The 19607-nt window shown below is 43.7% G+C and overlaps 1 protein-coding gene across 4 annotated transcripts; it reads right to left on the reverse strand.

Moving 5' to 3' along the window:
* Nucleotides 1–8846: 8846 nt before the first annotated feature.
* Nucleotides 8847–19607, reverse strand: raver1 (ribonucleoprotein, PTB-binding 1). 4 transcript variants are annotated; one of them, XM_053444340.1, is made up of 15 exons: nt 19284–19607; nt 18164–18230; nt 16815–17284; nt 13763–13954; nt 13535–13655; nt 13349–13449; nt 13188–13223; nt 12681–12760; nt 12154–12346; nt 11956–12037; nt 11704–11846; nt 11425–11496; nt 11159–11293; nt 10909–10974; nt 8847–10767 (listed from the first exon to the last, which is right to left on the reverse strand). In XM_053444340.1, exons 1-15 carry the CDS (start codon nt 19605–19607, stop codon nt 10621–10623), a joined length of 2229 nt encoding a protein of 742 aa, XP_053300315.1. In that variant the 3' UTR covers nt 8847–10620. The 4 variants fall into 4 exon arrangements, with proteins under 4 accessions (XP_053300315.1, XP_053300314.1, XP_053300318.1 ...); XM_053444339.1 differs by having other exon boundaries at nt 12154–12332; nt 12661–12760; nt 13152–13223; XM_053444343.1 differs by lacking the exon at nt 13188–13223.

Consider the following 19607-nt stretch of genomic DNA (forward strand, 5'->3'; position numbering starts at 1 on the left):
AATGACTTGGAAGTGCCTTCAGATTCCCAGAGAAGAGCCGGGGGAGGCTGCTGGGAAACAAGTCATCTGAGCCGCTGCTCTGCTGGTTGCACTCCAGTGACCTCAACACAGATAAGGAGCAAAAAAAAAAAAGGCAGATTGATGTTTGGATGTGCTGTAATCTTCTGAAAGATCCTCCTACTCTTCTTCCACTGCCAGCACCCTGAGCGCCCTCAGGAGTGATGCTCTGAATAACACGAGCTGTGGCACTGGAAGTTGAAAAATTGCTGAACCGAACAACTTTATGCCAAAGTGTGCTGAGACGCGCCAAAAACAATTTATAGCACATACATTATAAGTGCTCGATATGCACCAAGGGATATGGATGAAGTATGACACTAGACAAGGAAGTGTTTCGAACAGAGATGTAGCTCCATAAATCTGATGAGGCAACTGCTTCCACTGGCTCCATCCAATGCTGACTGGTTGAACTACAGCTCTGACCTCACACAACCGGCCAGTCGGGCTTATTAGCCGGGGGCCACCAGAGACAAATGGCTGCCGCCTGTCATACGTGTGCAGCACTGTAGTGGGAGAAAAACGGTGGCGCCACAAAGAATTAACTAAAAGTCCAATGTCTCCGTGGGGTCCAATGAAAGCGTTTCCTCATTTCTCCCCAGTGGTTTCCGCCGCCAGCATTCTCATAGATTGAAACAGAAGGCAAGGATGTGACTAGAAAGGAAATAGAGGGTATTTCCTGTAACTTCCCGTTAGCAGAAATGAATCACAATAAAAAAAAACATTGGAATCACATTTTCTACCTCCTCTCTGTGAAGTCGTTAAAATTCCCCCGTGCACTGACAATAAATCCACATTAGTACCTTTATGCAAATCATGGCATATCTTGTGGGTTCTGGAGAAACAAGTGTATAAACCATTAAAAGACATTTGGTCCAAACCACTAAACCAACAATTTCTCAGCCTCTCAGGGCAGTCGGAGTAGTTACAGCCTTTTAGTCTGGTTTCTATCTCGACTCTAATTACTGGCTTTAGAAATAGACTGACGCCCCTTGTTTTCCTCCCTCTCGTCCACATGCCCGTTCGCTCTTTTTATTTTCTGCCTCAGCCTCAATTAAATTGCTTTTTTATTCTGCGCCTGTGTCCGGCTGTCTTTCTGGATTTCAGAGCGAGCGGGACGGAAAGATAAACAAGCCGCCGTTGCGTTTTCTGTGTGGTGTGGAGAAATATTGCTGGGAGCTGTGATTTTAAACTTCAAACCAATGTACTGCGAAACAAAAAAAAGAAGATAGGACAGCAACAAGGTTCATATGCTGTCGAGATATTAAACACATACAAGACAATAATTTTATAGCAGAGACTAAACACATTGAGCTGCTTCAGATGAGGCGACTGAAAAGAAATTCATAAATTGAACTACGCTTGTTTATTGTTTGTTTAAACCATCACCTGAAATTGCAGCCAGCAGACACATACTATCCCGGTTTGTTTGGTGTTTGTCATTATGTTAGGTCACGGTGCACATATCATCATAACTAATTAAAGTATAAAGTTTGGTTTCTGTTTATTTGCTGAGTTTTTCATTAGTGCATCTCTGTTTCTTTGGTACTCACCTTTACCGCCATGTGTTGCACGAAGGAGGTTGGCCCAGAAGTGGCCCATTACTTCCTGTATTCACACCTTTTGGTGACATCATCAGTGATGTCACTGGGAGCAACCATGTGTGAGGGAAGGTGTAATAGGTTTTTTTCATTATTTTTTGCTTTATTTTGGTGTTTAGTGTTTCAATCAAGCTGCCAAACGTAAGCTTGGGGCAAGATGTCAGCACAGACATTTTAAAAGTTGGTTTTAATAGATGACTTTCACCTGCCATTTTTAAAGTAAAGGCGCGGCTACCAAGGATGGTTAAGTCCATGTCGGCTTTAGGGGCATTTTGCATTCTTCTTCAGTTAGATATTATAATGTATCGTTATATGATTGTCTTGCAATATATCGATTATCGCAGAATCGCTGTATCGTGATTTTATCATTATCGTAGGCTATGTATCACGTATCGTATCGTGTGTTACTCTGTGATTACCACCCCTGTATAGTTGAACCTAATGTAGTCAGATTTAGATTTGGATCTGGACTGTTCAATATCATCATCATCATCACCATCATCCTCATCATCATCATCATCATCATCATCATCATCATCACCAGATTATAAATTAGATATCAGGGTAGTCTGCTTCGTCCTGGTTCTGAGAAGGGACCAAGAACTCCTGTCTCAAGGACTCACAAGTTATTCAAACACACACCCTGTTGCTTTCCACAAAACTCAAAGTGATTTAAAATAAATTAGATAGTGAGCCGTGGCCTTAAGGGAAAAACAACAGCATTATAAAGTGGAGCTGAGCTGCAGAACCCTGGCGAAGGTACAGCAGCTTTGCAGTGTAGTTCAGACTCAGCTCACAGAGGCATTAATCATGTGTGTGAGTGTGTGTTTAAAAGCCAGGGCAGGCCTAAATTTAGAGGTGTTTTTTCATCTGAATAAAAAAGCTCAATTGAATTTTTTATTACTTGTTGCACTTGTTTTAATAGGTAAATATTGATCGTATTTAGCTCAGTCAGCATCTGATGTGCATGTTCACCACACAACCCTGTCTCATTGGTGTCTGAGCACATGAGAAACGTTCGCTGTGCGTCTCTGTGCAGCAGAAATCCCAGGAGCTGAATCATGCGGCCATTGTCTCTGCAGGATTCACACATCAGCTCCTACATTTGCATATAATTTACAGCCTACTGGTCTTAAAATGAGGATTAAATTTGACCATTGACCCTGAAACATGGCAACTGGCTGACATATGCTTTGCCTCAGACACTTTGGTCTGGTTTGCATATGTCATTTAGCTAATTTATAATTGAAACACCATCGTTAACTAGCATTGGGGCACGTTAACCTTTTAAAGTAATGACGCAAATTAAAATGATGAATCTGAATATATATAAAGTATAATATGTCTATGATATGAGGTCTAGTGTTTTTCTTTTCTTACTTTTTGTCTCTGCTACAACACGGCCTCAATATTGAATTTGAACTTGGAAATATTATTTTATCTCAGGGAAGAATCTTAAACTGTATTCAGTACTGTCTCCTTGAAAGAACATTGTCAGGTCCTTAGAAAATGAGCAGGAAATATTAAATCAGAAAATTGCCTGTAGCTGCCTGCAGAAGGAATATGTTGAAATAACTGTATTTGAAGCTGATGAAACAAGGAAACAACAGTGTTGTATTTAAAAGGCTGTTTTGGTTCAGAAGAAGTTCAGAAAAATCCTAAACGAGCGGCTGCAGGCTGTTTATTAGAATCAAAGATTAGAGTATTGTTTCTCTGGGAAAACAATCCCCCCCCCCAAACAAAAACAAAAAGAGCAGAGGGAATGTGAGCCGGGTAATATTCAACTGTGGAATGCCAACATATTTGTATCCCACTGCCTGTGCAGGAAATTTCAAATACTTCGGTAAATGCAGCTGTACTAATATTTCAGTAAAACATGACACCGAAAAGAAAAATGAAATGTTAATAGTTCCCCACATACACACTCACACACACAGAAAAATGCGATGAATGCAGTGAAAGTATGAATAGGATGAAGACATGACCGAGGACCACAGCGTCCGGTCGATTGCTCCTTTGCGATGTGTGAACAAAACGCTCCCGCTGCCTGAGACAGATGCACAATTCATTTAGTGAGAATCTGATTTATTATGACCAACCTCACCAAACTGCTCCTCATATCACCCATTCATATTGTTGGGAATAATTGAAATGCCAACCAGTCTTACTGACTCAGTGCAGTGTATGCAGATGAGATGGTTCAGCAGCCCGTAGTGTGTATAATCTGTTTATGGGAGAGTGTGTGTGTGTATATATAGATATCTAGATATCTAGATATATCAGGACATTTTACTTGTGAAGAATTTCTTCATTACAGTTACCTACCAATCACATAAAGCAGTGCACTCCATGGGGTCCGGCAGAAGGACAATCCGCAGCCTCTCTGACCTCTGGCCCACGCTCAGTCTACATGTCGGGCCTCGGGGAATGCTGGGAAGGGAATCCACTTTCTCGGGGAGGGCCATGAAATATTAACCCGTATCTCTTTCCTGACAGTGAGCAATATTTAGGCGAGCAATGTGTGTGTGCCTGCATGTGTGTGTCCAAGTTGGTGTTTTCATCGTATGTAGGAAAACGGAGAAGTAAATGGACCACGGTAGAACGTGGGCGCTGAGAAAGGAAGAGAGGTTGTGTTTGGTATGTTCAGACGTGGCGGAGCTGCAGTGATATGTAACAGTGCTTCAACCGGCTATCAGGTCGTTTATATAGAGTGTTAATAGGATTCTTGAAATAACTTGTTTGTCTTCCTGTGGAGGTGCTGCGGTGGCGGCCGACTGTCCTCCTGTCTGTGCTTTGTGCACAAAGACTCACAGACTGAATCAAAGCCGGAGTAAAACTGCAGAAATCCTCCGCGCATTGAACAAAATGAAAAAAAAAAAGGGCCAACCATTCAGGAGTGACCGTGGGATGTGTTCGCAAGCAGCAGAGCGAGCCTCCACTTCTCACCTCATTTTCACCGAAGTATTTTCTTGCTTCTCTCTCCAAACCCATCCGATCTGGGCTGACCCCGCTGCTAACCACCCAGAGGAGGGCTCGGATGGGAAAGGATGTGATGTTGCATCGAGGAGGCGAGGCAGTGTTTCACTTAAGGGACGAGCAGTGGACCTCAAATGACGCGATAACTGGATTTCAGAGCTTCTAAAACATCTGCTAATGACGCTGTGGAGCCATAATGGCAACTGGAGACAGGAGTCAAGTTTCAAAATGACCACAGGGTTATTTGTGTGCACCTGATGTGAATTTTCATGGTCACAGGTGTAAACTATACTGACCGTGAAATATTGGACATCAGGAAAAACAATGTGTCTGTGCATGTTCTGTATATATATATATACATATGTGTCCCCCAGCCTGTCCTTCTTCTGCATAAGGTCAACAAATGCATTTTAAAGTCTAATTATAATGCTTCATGTTTATTGTACTAAAGTGGAAAGGAAATTCTGACTTGCTCCAAATGCTGCAATGTATTCCATTGGATTATTGTCGCGCAATTCTCGATGTATTGTATCTATCCCAGTCAAATAAACACTGCAACAAATGAAGGCTGAAAAGACCAATCAGTATGTTTTACAGCTGCATTATTATTCCTATTCAAATATCTAAATCAAAGCATTGTTTTTGTTTTACGGAGGACCACATTAAACATTGTACTGCATCACAGAACATTATTGACTTGCTTTAAGTCGTCAAAAGACCTGTCAGTGAATTTAGGAGTGGTGAGAGCATAGACTTTATATAAAGAAATATATGGCTTCCTGATATGAACGCTTTCATCTGGCGATCAGGGGATGGAGCCACGGCAGTGACGTCCTGTCAATCCAGAGGGTTTTTTTTGCTTGAAAATACATCTCCTCCATCTTTGAGCAAGTGATTTTGACGTGTACTTTTATTTTGAGTTTAGTTGGCTAACGCATCTGCTCTTATTTTGGAAAGTACAACCACCCGAGATTTGTTCTCCTGTTGCACTCCATCCAGGGACATAGTGTACAAAGAGTAAAATGGAAAAAATTACACTTTACCAGATCAAAAGCAGAAACAGAGAGAATAATCGGGGAAGGTGAAGTCAGAGATAAATTGTTTTTGCAATAGGTATTCAGCCTTGATCCTGGCGGAGACAAATGGAAGCAAAGGAAAGTGTAGGCTATTCATTTGGAGGTCAATACAAGATGGGGGGGGGGGGGGGGGGTATGAGACAACAGGGGCCGAGAGGACAAGAGAAAAACGTTCAACTCTACAGTGTGTATCATCATCCTTTACTTTAAGTTTTAAACAGGTTCATCTTTCATCGCTGCTGCCTGTCGGTCTCTGGATTACTTCTGTGGGCTGGATGTAAAATGAGACTGCGCTGACAGAAAGAAACAGAAAAAACAAAAGCATTCCTTCATTCCAGAAACCAAATGTGTTACTTCAGGTCATCAGAACAATACCGCATTGCATTGGGACACAGTGTGTGTTTTATCTTATTCTGTAGTGCAACAGTGATATATACAGCTACACAGGAGGATCGACTGGCATAAGATGAAAAAGAATAGCGTAACAATACCCAAAGCTTATTTCATAGGGGGGATAACGGTAGGTTTTTCTGGTTGGGAATTTAAATCCCTACTTTAATATAATCTTGTTTGGGTGTACGAGCTGGAGCACCATTCAAAGGGAGTGGCCCGAATGAAGCGAAATAAGGCAGTGCAGGTTTCTGCTGGGCTGCTGAGATGCTCTACTGTACTGTTATAGACCGTTTGTCACAGGGGGGAGTGGGCTGCTTCCGATGACTAATCCTGCCTTAAACGGCTCCTGTGACATGCCCTATTTGCTTACACTTTTGCCGCGCGTACACTAAAATAGAGGCGTAATAAATCATTGCACATGTGAATCTAGAGCATCTTTTATGAGTAGATCATAGCCCCTGGTGACTGAGATATTCAAATGTCATCCATTTCCAGGCAACAAACACTTAAAAGGCACGAGAAATACAACTTTTCCTGCGTCTGTGTGTTTGTAATTTCGGGATGCTGCAGCGATCTGCCGTCAGAGCTCCTCTGCTCTTCCTTCTTCCGTCTCTGTATTTGGGAAAAATCGCAGGTTTCAGCCGCATTCACCAGCAACTGAGCAGGGTGACTGTGTGGGCGGGAATATGAAAGGCAGAAATCTAAATGTGTCTGACACAGCGTCCGCCGAGCCTCTGCAGATCCCTCTGAGAACTCTTGGTAGACTGGCTGCAGGTATGAGCACATAATTCAGGGGTGCCTGAAGCATTACAGATAAATATTACAGGAATAAACCCAGTGGCTGTGAAAAACACATTAATATAATGTCAGCGGGTCTAATAAACAAACCTGTCGTTTCTGTTGTTCTCATTTCCATTGTCCTTTGCAGTTGAGAAAAAAAAGAGCAAGGGTATTTCCCTCTCAGCCCTGCTGTGTTTCTTAAGTGGCATGCCATGACAGATCAGGTGTAATTGTTGCTCTCCGAGAAATGTCACAAACAATCACATTGTTTCTTTCTTTTTTTTTAAAGAGAGGGGAGGAGAGTTTTATGACCAATGTTCTGCACTTGTGTTTTTGCCCATCAGGGGAAAGCTCCATCAGCGGCTCGGCTCCTCGAGGCTCCGCGGGGCCACGAGAATAGCAGCTAATCAAAACCTTTCATCCTGATGGCTGCTGAGGGACGGAGCCGCTCTCATCGCTGCCACTTGCCCCTCAGCACCTCTGGCTGAAGGGTGAGGGACGGCCACGCAAAAGGTTCGGTGTTTGCTGCTTGATGAAAAAAGCACAATTGCCCGGCCATTACCTCCAGGGTCTGTTCAACAGTGAGGCCGAAAGGACAGGAACCCCGCTGACATTTCAGCTCATTCTTTAGCCCTTAATTAAATCTGAATGTCATCGGGCTGCATACACAGTCTTATCACACTGGGATATATTTCCCACTCACTTCTCAGTCTGACAGTTGTTTTTATCTTTTATGAGCGACCTGTTATCCGTCTTGATAGCTGATAACTGAGTGATTGTATTTGCCGTTAAATAATTGTTCATCCAGGGAAGACAAATTATCCTCCCGGTAGTCACCTGCTTAACATTCATGCAGGTCTGATGGAGCCGAGTGAAGCGGCGCGCGTGTCATTTGCCTGATAACATGTAGTAAGTGGAGTACGCAGGGAACGTGCTGTGCTCTAAGGCACCTCACGCCGCACCGGTACAGCTCCTGTTTGTTTTCATCCATGTTGGGCAACAGAAGATGAGATTGTTGAGTTAACAACCAGGACATTTATTAACGGATGCCTTCTGCTTTTTTTTTTGGTGTACTTTCTGTCTACAACACAGATTCCCTTGAAATATGTCTGCAAATGATATTTTGGGGAAATCATGACATTGTTTGATAGGACTGAATAAAAGTGAGAGCAGTGGAAAATATGTCACGACCAACTTGCAGCAGGACTCAAGTTTTCTGCCCGAACCAGGTTTTTTACCATTCCATTATCAACACTGCTTACTCTCTGGACAGGGTGGACCCTGGACAGAGATAAAGTGCATCCATATGGACGATAGGCTAAAGTGGGGGGTAAACAAAAAATGGGCCCTGCAAAATCCAGGATTTACCATCAACTGAACCAGTGTGCCATCCCTGGTTGCTTCTATAATAAAAGCAAAACATCAGATGAACATGGATGTTTTTAAACACATTCTGGATTGAAGAATTGGTAACCATTTTGTTTAACTTCATTGGATTTGGCTGAAACGCTGGTTGCCCCTGAAACTCCAGAAGGGATTTTTGGACTCAAACACTTCACCCACCCGGCCATCGGCATAGTGGTGAGTAGATAATGAATTACAATTTTTGGGTGAATTATCCCTTTAATTAAAACAATGACCTGACTTGAAGCGACTTAGATGTTTGAAACCAGATATTCTACATTCATTAATTTCAGTCTTTAAGCTCAGCATAATTAAAACAATCCAGTTGTTATTTTGCAATACGAAATTAAGCTTTTTAATTTGTGCTCCAAAGGCACCAATTTAAGATCTGTTAAAAATTAATTTGTGAATCAGTCTTAAGGCAGTCGTTTTAAGAGCAAATTATTTTCTTGCAAAGTGATGACCAGACATTTGCACATGCCCCCAAGAAAGTTAAACTGAAATATTTTCATGTCAAATACAGATATGTTGAATGTATTAAATGATGAGCTCACAACAATGAGTTTAAATAACATTTACTTGCTCATGTCTCACACACACATACAGAGAGAACCATGGCGGTACAGATGAGGATAGCAGTTAGAATCGAATCAATCTAAATGAAAGATGATCAAACAGTACGGCTGCATCTCTTGGTCCATACAGTACATGAGCACACTGCTATGGCACCACTCTTGGTCACATCAGCTTTCAAAACATACGGGCAAACAAAAAGAAAACAGAGCAGCAAATTCATTCAGAACACCAGACCGGAGGCAGGTGAAGATTCAAGAAAACTAAAGTTTGAAACTTTTGGGGCGAAGGGGAAATTATCACGCTTTAACTATTTACACAGCAAATAACACAGAAATGGTAAATGTAGATGGAAGCCAACACAGGGCAGGATGAGATCACAGAGAAAACACTGTTAAGGCTCAAGTGTAGCTGCGTTTGCCAGCATACAGTCAGAGGTAATGGGTTTTCACAATCAAACTGTCAACCAGATAGTTATTCACAAAAAAAAAGAATAATAAAGAAAAAAGAATAACAAGGACAGTCATGTCACTGACCCATCACCTGCCAGTAGCTTCCATTAGTATATCCTCAGACAGACTCGACTCGCACCATTACTGGGAATACTTGAACATCGGCTGGGTCCATCATTCCAGCTGTCATCATCTAGAAAATAATTTGTTCGCTGAGGTGCCTGTGTTCACTATGCGCTGGCAGCTTGAGAGATGGCCCACAGCAGATGTTCACTGCCCCACCCAACTCAACCACTAAAAAAAAAACAAAATAAAGTGTGTGGACTTTTAAAGACATTCAAAATTTAACTTAGCAAATAACTCGCGTAAAAACACAGAAAATATTCAACTCCCGGAGACTTCGAAAACAGCACCCTCTACAGGTGAGAACAGATTAGCGTTGCGACCTGAACCCTCCGAGTGCACCACGGAACAACCAGTGTAGAGAACAGACCCCGTAAACAAGTTTGGAGGGTGTGGATCAAAAAGACAAACAACGTGGAAAAAGTGAAGGCTTGAGGTAACATATGCCAGAATGGTACAACGCTTCACCTCAATAAAACACAGGCAGGTACATGCAGCTGTCAGCAGCTGCATGGAAAGCTGAATGTTAACTGATGAAGAAAGGCCTGATTCCAGAAAAGTCATGTCAAAATAAACCTGTGGAACGAACAAAAAGGGAGAAAACAAAACACCACAACACAAATACACCATTTCATTGAACAAACTACTGAACTTTTTACATGGAAACAGGAAGGCTACTTAGAGAGCCTCGGAAGTAAAGCTGATCCAATGGGAGTCCCTTTGCCTAATGATATGGACAGCTTCCCTTTAGCGCTATTAAACATTACAATAATTATACTGGCCCAACTAGCTGTAGCTCTGCTCATAAACCACACATAAAAATAAAATAAAAAATAAAGAAATGCTGGAGAGAAAAGAATTCAATAGCTAATTAACCTTTTTTTCTCACTGTACAAGTTGTTCAACAGAAATTAAAAGTCAAATAAAAAAAAGTTAAAACTTAATTTACCAACACACTAAAATCATATATATATATATACACAAGAAAAAGAAACCAACCAAAATTCTCATGGAGAGACAAGAGTGTCCAGATAGCAACAGGCCGCACTCTTCAGCACCCTCCAGGGGTCACTCAGAAGAGTACACGAGACAAATCCAAAGACTGCAAAGTTAATTGGAGGAAATGCCATTGTGTTCTAAAGCTTTTGAATGGCTACCCGTAAAGCATGAAGTATACAGTTGAATTCATAATATACGCTTCCGCTTTAGGTAGGAGTCCGCATAATGGCCACCGAGGCCTTGGGAGTGCTGGCCCACGTAGCCACCCTCTGGGCTGGGTTCTGGAGACGGGATCAGCCGGGAGAACAAACGCTTGTGGCTACCAATGGGAGTCTATAGTATGCAGCAAAAAAAAAGAAAGAAAATCAACAGTGCAACAAAAGACAAAGTGGATTCATTTAATGAAAAGAAAAAAAGTGGACAAAAATGTAAAGATATATATTTTAAAAAAAAGGATTAAAGTGTATAAATTACCTTCACAGCAAGGTCCAGGCCTGGGGGATAGTTTGAAGTGTGACTCACAGGAGGCATTCCCACCGCCTGAGGACAAACAACCATCTTTCAGTGACCTCATGCACTTACAGCACATTCATTATTGAACATGGGGTTATTCTTAGAATGCAACCTTGCACTTTTTTATCTTTTCCTGGGCTAACTCTGTGTTATTGCACTGACGAGTAATCGATAGAGTGAAAGTTTAAAAGGCTTAAAACGTTAGGTTTACCCTGTTGAGCTGAGTGGTGGGGAGGCTCCCGTTACTGGAGGCCTCGGGTCCTGAGCTGTAGTACGAGGACAGGTCTGGGTTGGGAGGGTAGCTGTAGTGGGAAAATCGCTCGGTGTATTCAGGCAGACGAGAGGCCTGCGGGAAAGAAAAATCAAACGAGATCAGCACAACGGTTTCATTATGAGCCCAGTGGGGAAATGATTTAACATCATTAAGCATTTGCTCGCACCATCTTGAATTTGTTGAATAAAAAAAAAAAACACTACCTGCTGTCCGAATCCTGCCAAGGCTCCAGTATCGAGGTTCTCCTGCTGCTCATACAAGTGGGCCAGAGGATCCTGGGGAGAAATGCCAGATGGGCATAAGGCTAAATTGCATCATATAGCCTACTGAACGAGCGATCAGGCTGTTCAGAGTGCACAATACTATAAATTCAACAGATCACTATAAGCAGTCTACTAAAGTAGCATCAACCAATATAAGAGTAGAAGTTTAAGATTTATTTTTGTCTTTCCACAGACGGAGCAATGGAGGCTGTTGGTTACCTGGTGTAAAGGAGGGTATTCAGGGCTGTAGGAATCCTGGTAGCGCAGGTTGTAATTCGGCTGTATGCTCTGGTGTGCGGTCTGGTTGGACACATTGCTAAGCGTTGGCCTCTTCCTGTAAGGATGAGGTCTGCAGCTTCCTCCTGGATAAAAGAGAGGAAAGATACACGTCACATCCTGAATAAATATGGGGATACAAACAAAGATTGGCATGTAGTAATCTCAACCACACCCTGCAAACAAGAACCTCACCTGATGGAAAACCATTGCTGACACCGAGGAAGGCACTCTGGGGATGCGTCATTTCTTTGGGCGGATCTCCTAGTATGGATAACTGACAGAAAGAAGAGAGGCGATTCGTTTTCGGCGCCCATTTCTAATATTAAACGAGAGTAAGAAGCTGGACTAGAGGCAGAAAGGCATATAAAAGGAAACGGCTTGGGACCTCACCCCTTGTGCTGTGAGGCCATCTGCCCCCATCATGCCAGCCATCATGGGCATAGAGATCCCCTGCAGGGTGGGAGAGGAAGTCTGGGGGAAGGTACAAGCTGCTGTGGGAGACTCCTGGTCCCTCGTGAGGCCTCTGCCAAGTGGCATCGGCTTAAGAGAATCTGCCTGTAGACCAAGACCTGAGACTAGACCAGCCAGAGAAATGAGAGAGGAATGATTGGAAATTACAACGATATCATCTTCAATACTTTGAATATTAAGGTGCCTCTCTTCTCGGTTGTCATAAGAAAAATCGAATCTTACAAATAAAAACAAATACAATCTCAGACATGTTGATGTTTGGATTTCTACCACATGATTTTAAGCCTCATCTATTAATTCCCCAAGTTCAATGTAAAGAACACGAAGCATGACCAACAGGGCAAGTGGTGCAAACAGATGTTTCGCATCATAAGCAAAGCAGAAAAAAAAAAAAAACATGCAGTCTGTGGCTCTAGGAGCTACAACTGGAGTCGGTGGATGCCAAACCTTGGGGCAGGTCTCCAAGCAGATGGACTCCCTGCTGGACGGGCAGAGCAGCCAGAGGATTCTCCCCGATGAGTCCAGCCTGAGGAGAGGGCAGAGTTCAGGGTCACAAGAGGGTCACACAGCGTTGATACAGCACTTGAGCAGTAGAGAGAGAGAAAAAAAAAAACTACTGAGCTACACAAGCACACTCATCAGCACCAAGGCTTACTCACCGCGTATGAAATGATGTTCTCACAGAATGGGTATTTACAATTGCGGTACACCTACCACATCACTCTGCACCACTCAAAAGAACACCCCACACATGCACACAAAAAAAAAAAAATCAAGCTTCACACTTTCCTAGCGAGAGCGTACCCACCAAGGCTCCGAGTTGTCTATCACCAGTCACATAAAAAGACCAGGATCTAGCTTCGCCACCACCACCTCACAAACACTGATAGCCAAACACAAACACCATTATCACTCACACAAGGCCCTAGGGGGTTTTCTTTATTGTGCAGCACCTGAGCCCAAAGAAGATGATTTCCCAGAAAGGCTTGCTGAAGGTAAAGAGGCAAAGAATGAAGGGGTACAAAAGTGCGTGTGAGTTGGAGAGGATGAATCAAAAACAGGCTGAGCGGCTCAGAGGAACATGCCACGGGAAAAGGCAGAAAGGCAGCCGTACCTGCTGTGCCTTGGCCTGGCTCTGGAGCAGCAGCTGGAGCAGGGCAGCGGAGAGGGCGGGGTTGGCCAGCAGTGGCATCGTGGGGGCTGCCCCAAGGAGGCCTGCACACAGAGAGAGCATAAGGACCCACGGCGCCGGAAGAGTTTCTCAAAATTAAACATTTATTAAGAGCTTATGATAACTCACCTTGTTTGTGCCCATGTGACATAGGGTTGAGCAGCATCTTGAGGGTGGCAGGGTTATTAAGGCCTGTGAGTATCTGCATGGCAGTGGGATCAGGGAGGAGACCTTTACCCCTGTTCACAGCCTTGAGGAGGAGAGGCAGAAAACGGCCATTTTAGCAGTGACATTGCGATGGCAAACTGAATCGTTAACTTTGGACGTGTGCATTCAGTCTCAGTACGTCTTATATACCATGGTTTGGGCAGCAATTAGAGCAGCCAACATGCTTCTTCCAGGAGGGCCAGGGGCACAGAAGGACACCCTGATGTGTGTCCCGCCGAGCAGCCGGACATCAGAGAGTCGCTGTGCCTCTTCCGCCATCTCTGCAGTGGTAAACTCCAAAATTGCAAACCGGCGGAAACTTCCATCTTGTCCCTGAGCCAACTGCGGAGATGAGAGAAAATGTCAATACAATCTTAGAGAGTCAATTAGCCCAGGGACCCTTAACACCCGGTACACTTTGCCAATAGAGCATCTAAAAAGGGACATTTGTGTTGGAAAAGACAGGGTAATGCATCAGAGCAACTGCTTAAATCAGCCAATGAAGTGATGTTGAAAAGCCCACACCATTGAAGGTGTGTTTTATCTTGGTTTTGTTCCCTGACAACATAAATATATAAATTAACAGGTTCTAATATACCAGCCTGATATGCAAGACTGAGATGATTTACTCTTCCACCCAATGCTGAAAATGTAAAATGTCCACTTTTTGAAAATGTAGCAAGTAGCAACATTACTATAGATCACAATTTCCAAACATTAAATCATAATTTTTAATTTAAACTTTCTACAAATACTTGATGCTCATACAAAGTTAGGCAATCTTTAATGGACCCACATTATTTTTTCCTTAAACAAAAGTTCCAGATCAAATCTGAAAAACTTGAGGTATCACTTCTCTGTTCAAATACTAAAATAGGCCCCATTATGCTGACTAAAGCTATAGAATTTCTTTAGAACCCTCGCCAGTCACTATGAGCCTCATGAATCACCATCAACAGGTTTCACAACCGTATAACCATTCCCCTTCTAGATTGTCAAAACCACTATTAAGAACCATTTTCACTTTACATCACATGAAACCTTAATCATCAGAGCTTTTCCCGGAATCCTAAAAAGAAAAAAACATAGAACCAGCAGAAAGTGCCACTATGCCTGTCGTGCAAAAAAAAAGGACAAGCCTCTCTCATTCCAGAAAGGCCGGCTGAATGACACCACCTGGGGGAGTCAGGTCATCACCATAGAAACCAGCAATGCTCATTGCTATAGAAACTTAGAGCGACCACATGAAAACCGGGGGTAGAGGTGAGAGAGAGAGCAAAAGTTCAAATATGGAGTATACAGTGCCTTGCATAAGTATTCACCCCCTTTGGACTTTTCTACATTTTGTCATGGTATAACCACAGATTAAAATTTATTTCATCGTGAGTTTATGTAATGGACCAACACAAAATAGTGCATCATTTGGAAGTGGGGGGAAATATTACATGGATTTCACAATTATTTACAAATAAAAATCTGAAAAGGGTTGAGTGCATATGTATTCACCCCCTTTACTGTGAAACCCCTAACAAAGATCTGGTGCGACCAATTGCATTCACAAGTCACATTTGCAAGTCACATAATTAGTAAATAGGGTCCACCTGTCTGTAATTTAATCTCAGTATAAATACACCTGTTCTGTGACGGACTCAGAGTTTGTTGGAGATCATTACTGAACAAACAGCATCATGAAGACCAAGGAGCTCACCAAACAGGTCAGGGATAAAGTTGTGGAGAAATATGAAGCAGGGTTAGGTTATAAAAAAATATCCAGAGCTTTGAACATCTCTCTGAGCACCATAAAATCCATCATAAGAAAATGGAAAGAATATGGCACAACCGCAAACCTACCAAGAGGAGGCCGTCCACCCAAACTGAAGAGTCGGACAAGGAGAAAATTAATCAGAGAAGCAACCAGGAGGCCCATGGTTACTCTGGAGGAGTTGCAGAGATCCACAGCTGAGGTGGGAGAATCTGTCCACAGGACAACTATTAGTCGTCTACTCCACAAATCTGGCCTTTATGGAAGAGTGGCAAGAAGAAAGCCATTGTTGAAAGGGATCCATAAAAAATCCCGTTTGGAGTTTGCCAGAAGCCATGTGGGAGACACAGCAAACATGTGGAAGAAGGTGCTCTGGTCAGATGAGACCAAAATTGAACTTTTTGGCCTCAATGCAAAACGCTATGTGTGGCGAAAACCCAACACTGCCCATCACCCTGAGCACACCATCCCAACAGTGAAACATGGTGGTGGTAGCATCATGCTGTGGGGATACTTCTCTTCAGCAGGTACAGGGAAACTGGTCAGAATAGAGGGAAAGATGGATGGAGCCAAATACAGGGAAATCCTTGAAGAAAATCTGATGCAGTCTGCAAAAGACTTGAGACTGGGGCGGACGTTCATCTTCCAGCAGGACAATGACCCTAAACATACAGCCAGAGCTACAAAGGAATGGTTTGGATTAAAGAATGTTAATGTCTTAAAATGGCCCAGTCAAAGCCCAGACCTCAATCCAATAGAGAATCTATGGCAAGACTTGAAGATTGCAGTTCACAGACGGTCTCCATCCAATCTGACTGAGCTTCATCTTTTTTGCCAAGAAGAATGGACAAACCTTTCCATCTCTAGATGTGCAAAGCTGGTAGAGACATACCCCAAAAGACTTGCAGCTGTAATTGCAGCGAAAGTGGGTTCTACCAAGTATTGACACAGGGGCTGAATACTTATGCACCCAACAGATGTCAACTTTTTTGTTCTCATTATTGTTTGTGTCACAATAAAATTTATTTTGCACCTCCAAAGTACTATGCATGTTTTGTTGATCAAACGGGAAAAAGTTTATTTAAGTCTATTTGAATTCCAGTTAGTAACAGTACATAATGGGAAAAAGTCCAAGGGGGGTGAATACTTATGCAAGGCACTGTAATTGCTAAAGGATTCCTGCCGTCTATGACTCATCCCTAAAATGATTTCATACACTGTCAGGGGCAGTTGTAAAACTCTGATACACATCAGTCAACCTCACTGTTTTTAATAATATGACCAGAAAAGGTAGGGGTGGTTAAACAAGTCTAATATCAAGTGGAAACCTGAGTGGCTTTAAATCTACTACTCTTAGTGGAATTTGCAATCAGAATTACCTATCTTTGGCATTTTAATTTGAGTTTAGGCAGTGAGTTTGTGTGTGCTGGTGAATTTGACCTGGCAGAAGACTGGCGCATGCGTGTCAGCCAGGGCGTTGCGGAGGTCCTGGGCCGTCAGCAGGTTCGGGGGAAGCCGGTCGACGCACAGACACTTGGAGTGCAGCAGCGGGTAGGTGAGGGAGCCCACCTCGGTCCAGTGGACGTAGAGCATGCGGGAGCCCAGCTGCTTCCCCAACAGCTCTGACTTGGCCCTGGCTGCCGAGTCCTTCTTCATGTACTCCACAAAGCCGTAACTCTTGGAATGCCCGGTGGTGGCACTGTACACCAGGAAGCAGCGCTCCAGGTTACCGAAGGGCCGCACCAACTCCTCAAACTGCTGCTGGGTGAAGGCACGCGGCAAGTTGGCGATGCACAGCAGAGCATCTGTCGGCTGCAGCTGCACAGAGATCTCCCGGTCCCTGAGCACATGCTGGTGGAACTCTATGATGGCACACTGCGCCTGTTCTCCATTGAGAAGGGTCACAAACGCTGAGGGTGACAGAGAGGAAGAGATAATAAGCACAATCTGGTGTGTGTGAGGGAGTCAAATTTGTTCAGTCAGCATTAACAACACGATCTATTTTCATACACGTCAGGTAGGGAGCAAACTTTGATTGTGACACCATTTCTCCTGGCAAAATAAAGTTCTGTTGGCACAATGTCACCACACACCAGCTTTTATGTCACTGCAGCAGTTCCCTAATGGAATCTACATCGGCTGTCATAGTGGATGACAAGAATTTAAATGTGTTTTACACCTCACATGGAGACCTAAATGAGTTTGTTACCAGCACTTCCTGTCTCCAGGGTCTGTGACAGACGCATTACAGAGCAGACAGGTTTAATACAACCCATTAGAATGCTGCTTCATGTGAAGCAAACACTCTGTTACCTTCGTGTTTTGAAAAGAGCGAGAGAAAGCTAGAATCTTTTTTAGGTTATACATTAAAGTTTAATATTTTATCATTAAAACAGAGGATGTAAAAAAAAAAGCACCTCGTTTATGATATGGCATTGCCAATGTTCAAAACTGCTTTAGTCCAAAGTGGATGTTTTAATCATTTCATTATACACATTAAGTTCTTCCAGCTACATCAGCTTTCCCACCTAATTAAGTAATGACAAGCTGATCCGTCATCACTAGGATCATTATAAAAGAACAGCCATTTTCATCAAGTCAGGAACCACTGGATATTTCCACGAACCCAGCCCCACTATGTTACCTCATCAACGAGATACGTATTCTAGATACAAATAACCCAAATTGTATATGTGACCACCAGCAGTTTTATATCGGCATATAGATTACATGCCAGAATCTTTTCACCGCTTCGAACCCGGTCACGACGGTGAGGCAGTTAAACTGACCTGTGCCCTTGTATTTGTCCACAAAGCAGTACTTCAGGTCGTAGTTGCACAACAGCTCGTGGACCTCCTGGAAGAAGAGAAAGGTCAGGGATTACATCTTTAAAAACAACAAATGGATCAAATCAATGACAAAAAAAAACACAAAAAAAAACACAGATTTAGATCTTGACATTTGTTAAATTGTTATAATAGCAGATTCGATTCGTCATATAATTAACCAATTCATGTCCACATGGGAAGCTAGTAACAAGTGCACCTGTGTGGAGTGCGTGTGTGTGCGTGCGCGCGAGAGAGAGAGGGGGGGGGGGGATAACTAACTCATTGTTGTAGGAGAAATTGCTCTGAGCTGCTTTTGGCCCATTCACAAACAAAATGGTGACGCTGTCTAGCATTTTCTGAAACGTTTTTTTTTGTTGTCCACACGCCTTCCCACCTTTTGTTACATTGCAACTCACATCTCGAACCAACCCCCCCAAATCACCATCACCCCCCCCCCTCCCCCCCACCCCCCTTATGTGTGAACAATGGTACCGCCCGCAGGCCCACCGCTCCCCACGAGTCAGGCAGGTTCCAAAAAAAAAAAAGTGTGGCATCATGAGTAAAAATCTGTGGCTTTCTGTGGCTTCATGGCGTTTCACCGACAGACGGACTGGGTGCTAGTAAAAAACCAGTATGGTTGGGAAGAGTCTCAGGAGGTTGGCAGATTGAATGGTGGAACGAATCTAACATATATACACACACGCACAGACAGACAGATAACTGAACTGGTTTCACCTACGAGGCCTGACAGGCAGGTCACACAGGCCACAGATGGCCAGTATTGACAGTTATCTGACCACCAAGCCCCGTTGGCCCACTCACTCCAACTGGTTTCAACACAACGCGGATAACGGTGTTCCGTGGACAACTCCTAGTGTTGTGTCGATTATAAAAATTTTTTAAAAAAGTTTTAAAAAAAAGTCTGCCAACGAGTTAAATGGCTAGCGAGGCTAACTTGTGTAGCATGGCAGGCAACACCGTGGCTAGGCTAACGCTAGCCGAGCGACCCAGTCAATCAATCAATCACCCGACAAATACAAAATAGTTACGAGTTCATTGAGGTGTGGGTTTGAACTCGGACCTGGTTGCTGACGTCGGAGGGCAGATTCTTTATGATGATCTTCCTCCGGTTGTAGAACTCCCGGCGGGTTCTCTCCAAGCGGCTCTCCACCTCCTCGGGGCTCAGGGACGTCAGGTCCTCGTCGACCCGCCGCTGACACTCGCGTCCCGGCCGCGGGTCCTCCTCGTCGGCCTCCGCTTCGGAGCGCCGACGGTCTCCGGGCATCCAGCTCTCGTGATCCGCAGCGGCGTCGCGGTTGTCGTGGAGCGGACGAGGGGCGAAACTGGGTCCCGTGTCTGTGCTCTCGTCCTGGGCAGCTGCGCTAACAGACACCGCGGCAGCCAT

The sequence above is a fragment of the Pleuronectes platessa genome, chromosome 16 (assembly GCF_947347685.1).
Source record: "Pleuronectes platessa chromosome 16, fPlePla1.1, whole genome shotgun sequence".
NCBI lineage: Eukaryota > Metazoa > Chordata > Actinopteri > Pleuronectiformes > Pleuronectidae > Pleuronectes > Pleuronectes platessa.

Excerpts from the sequence above, each read along its gene's own strand:
- raver1 (XM_053444339.1), bottom strand. The coding sequence starts at position 19,607 with ATGGCTGCCGCGGTGTCTGTTAGCGCAGCTGCCCAGGACGAGAGCACA. Across the intron at positions 13,656-13,762 it reads TAATTGCTGCCCAAACCATG|GCTGTGAACAGGGGTAAAGG; the intron begins GTATATAAGACG and ends CTCCTCCTCAAG. Across the intron at positions 11,294-11,424 it reads TGGCAGGATTCGGACAGCAG|GCCTCTCGTCTGCCTGAATA; the intron begins GTAGTGTTTTTT and ends TCTTTCCCGCAG.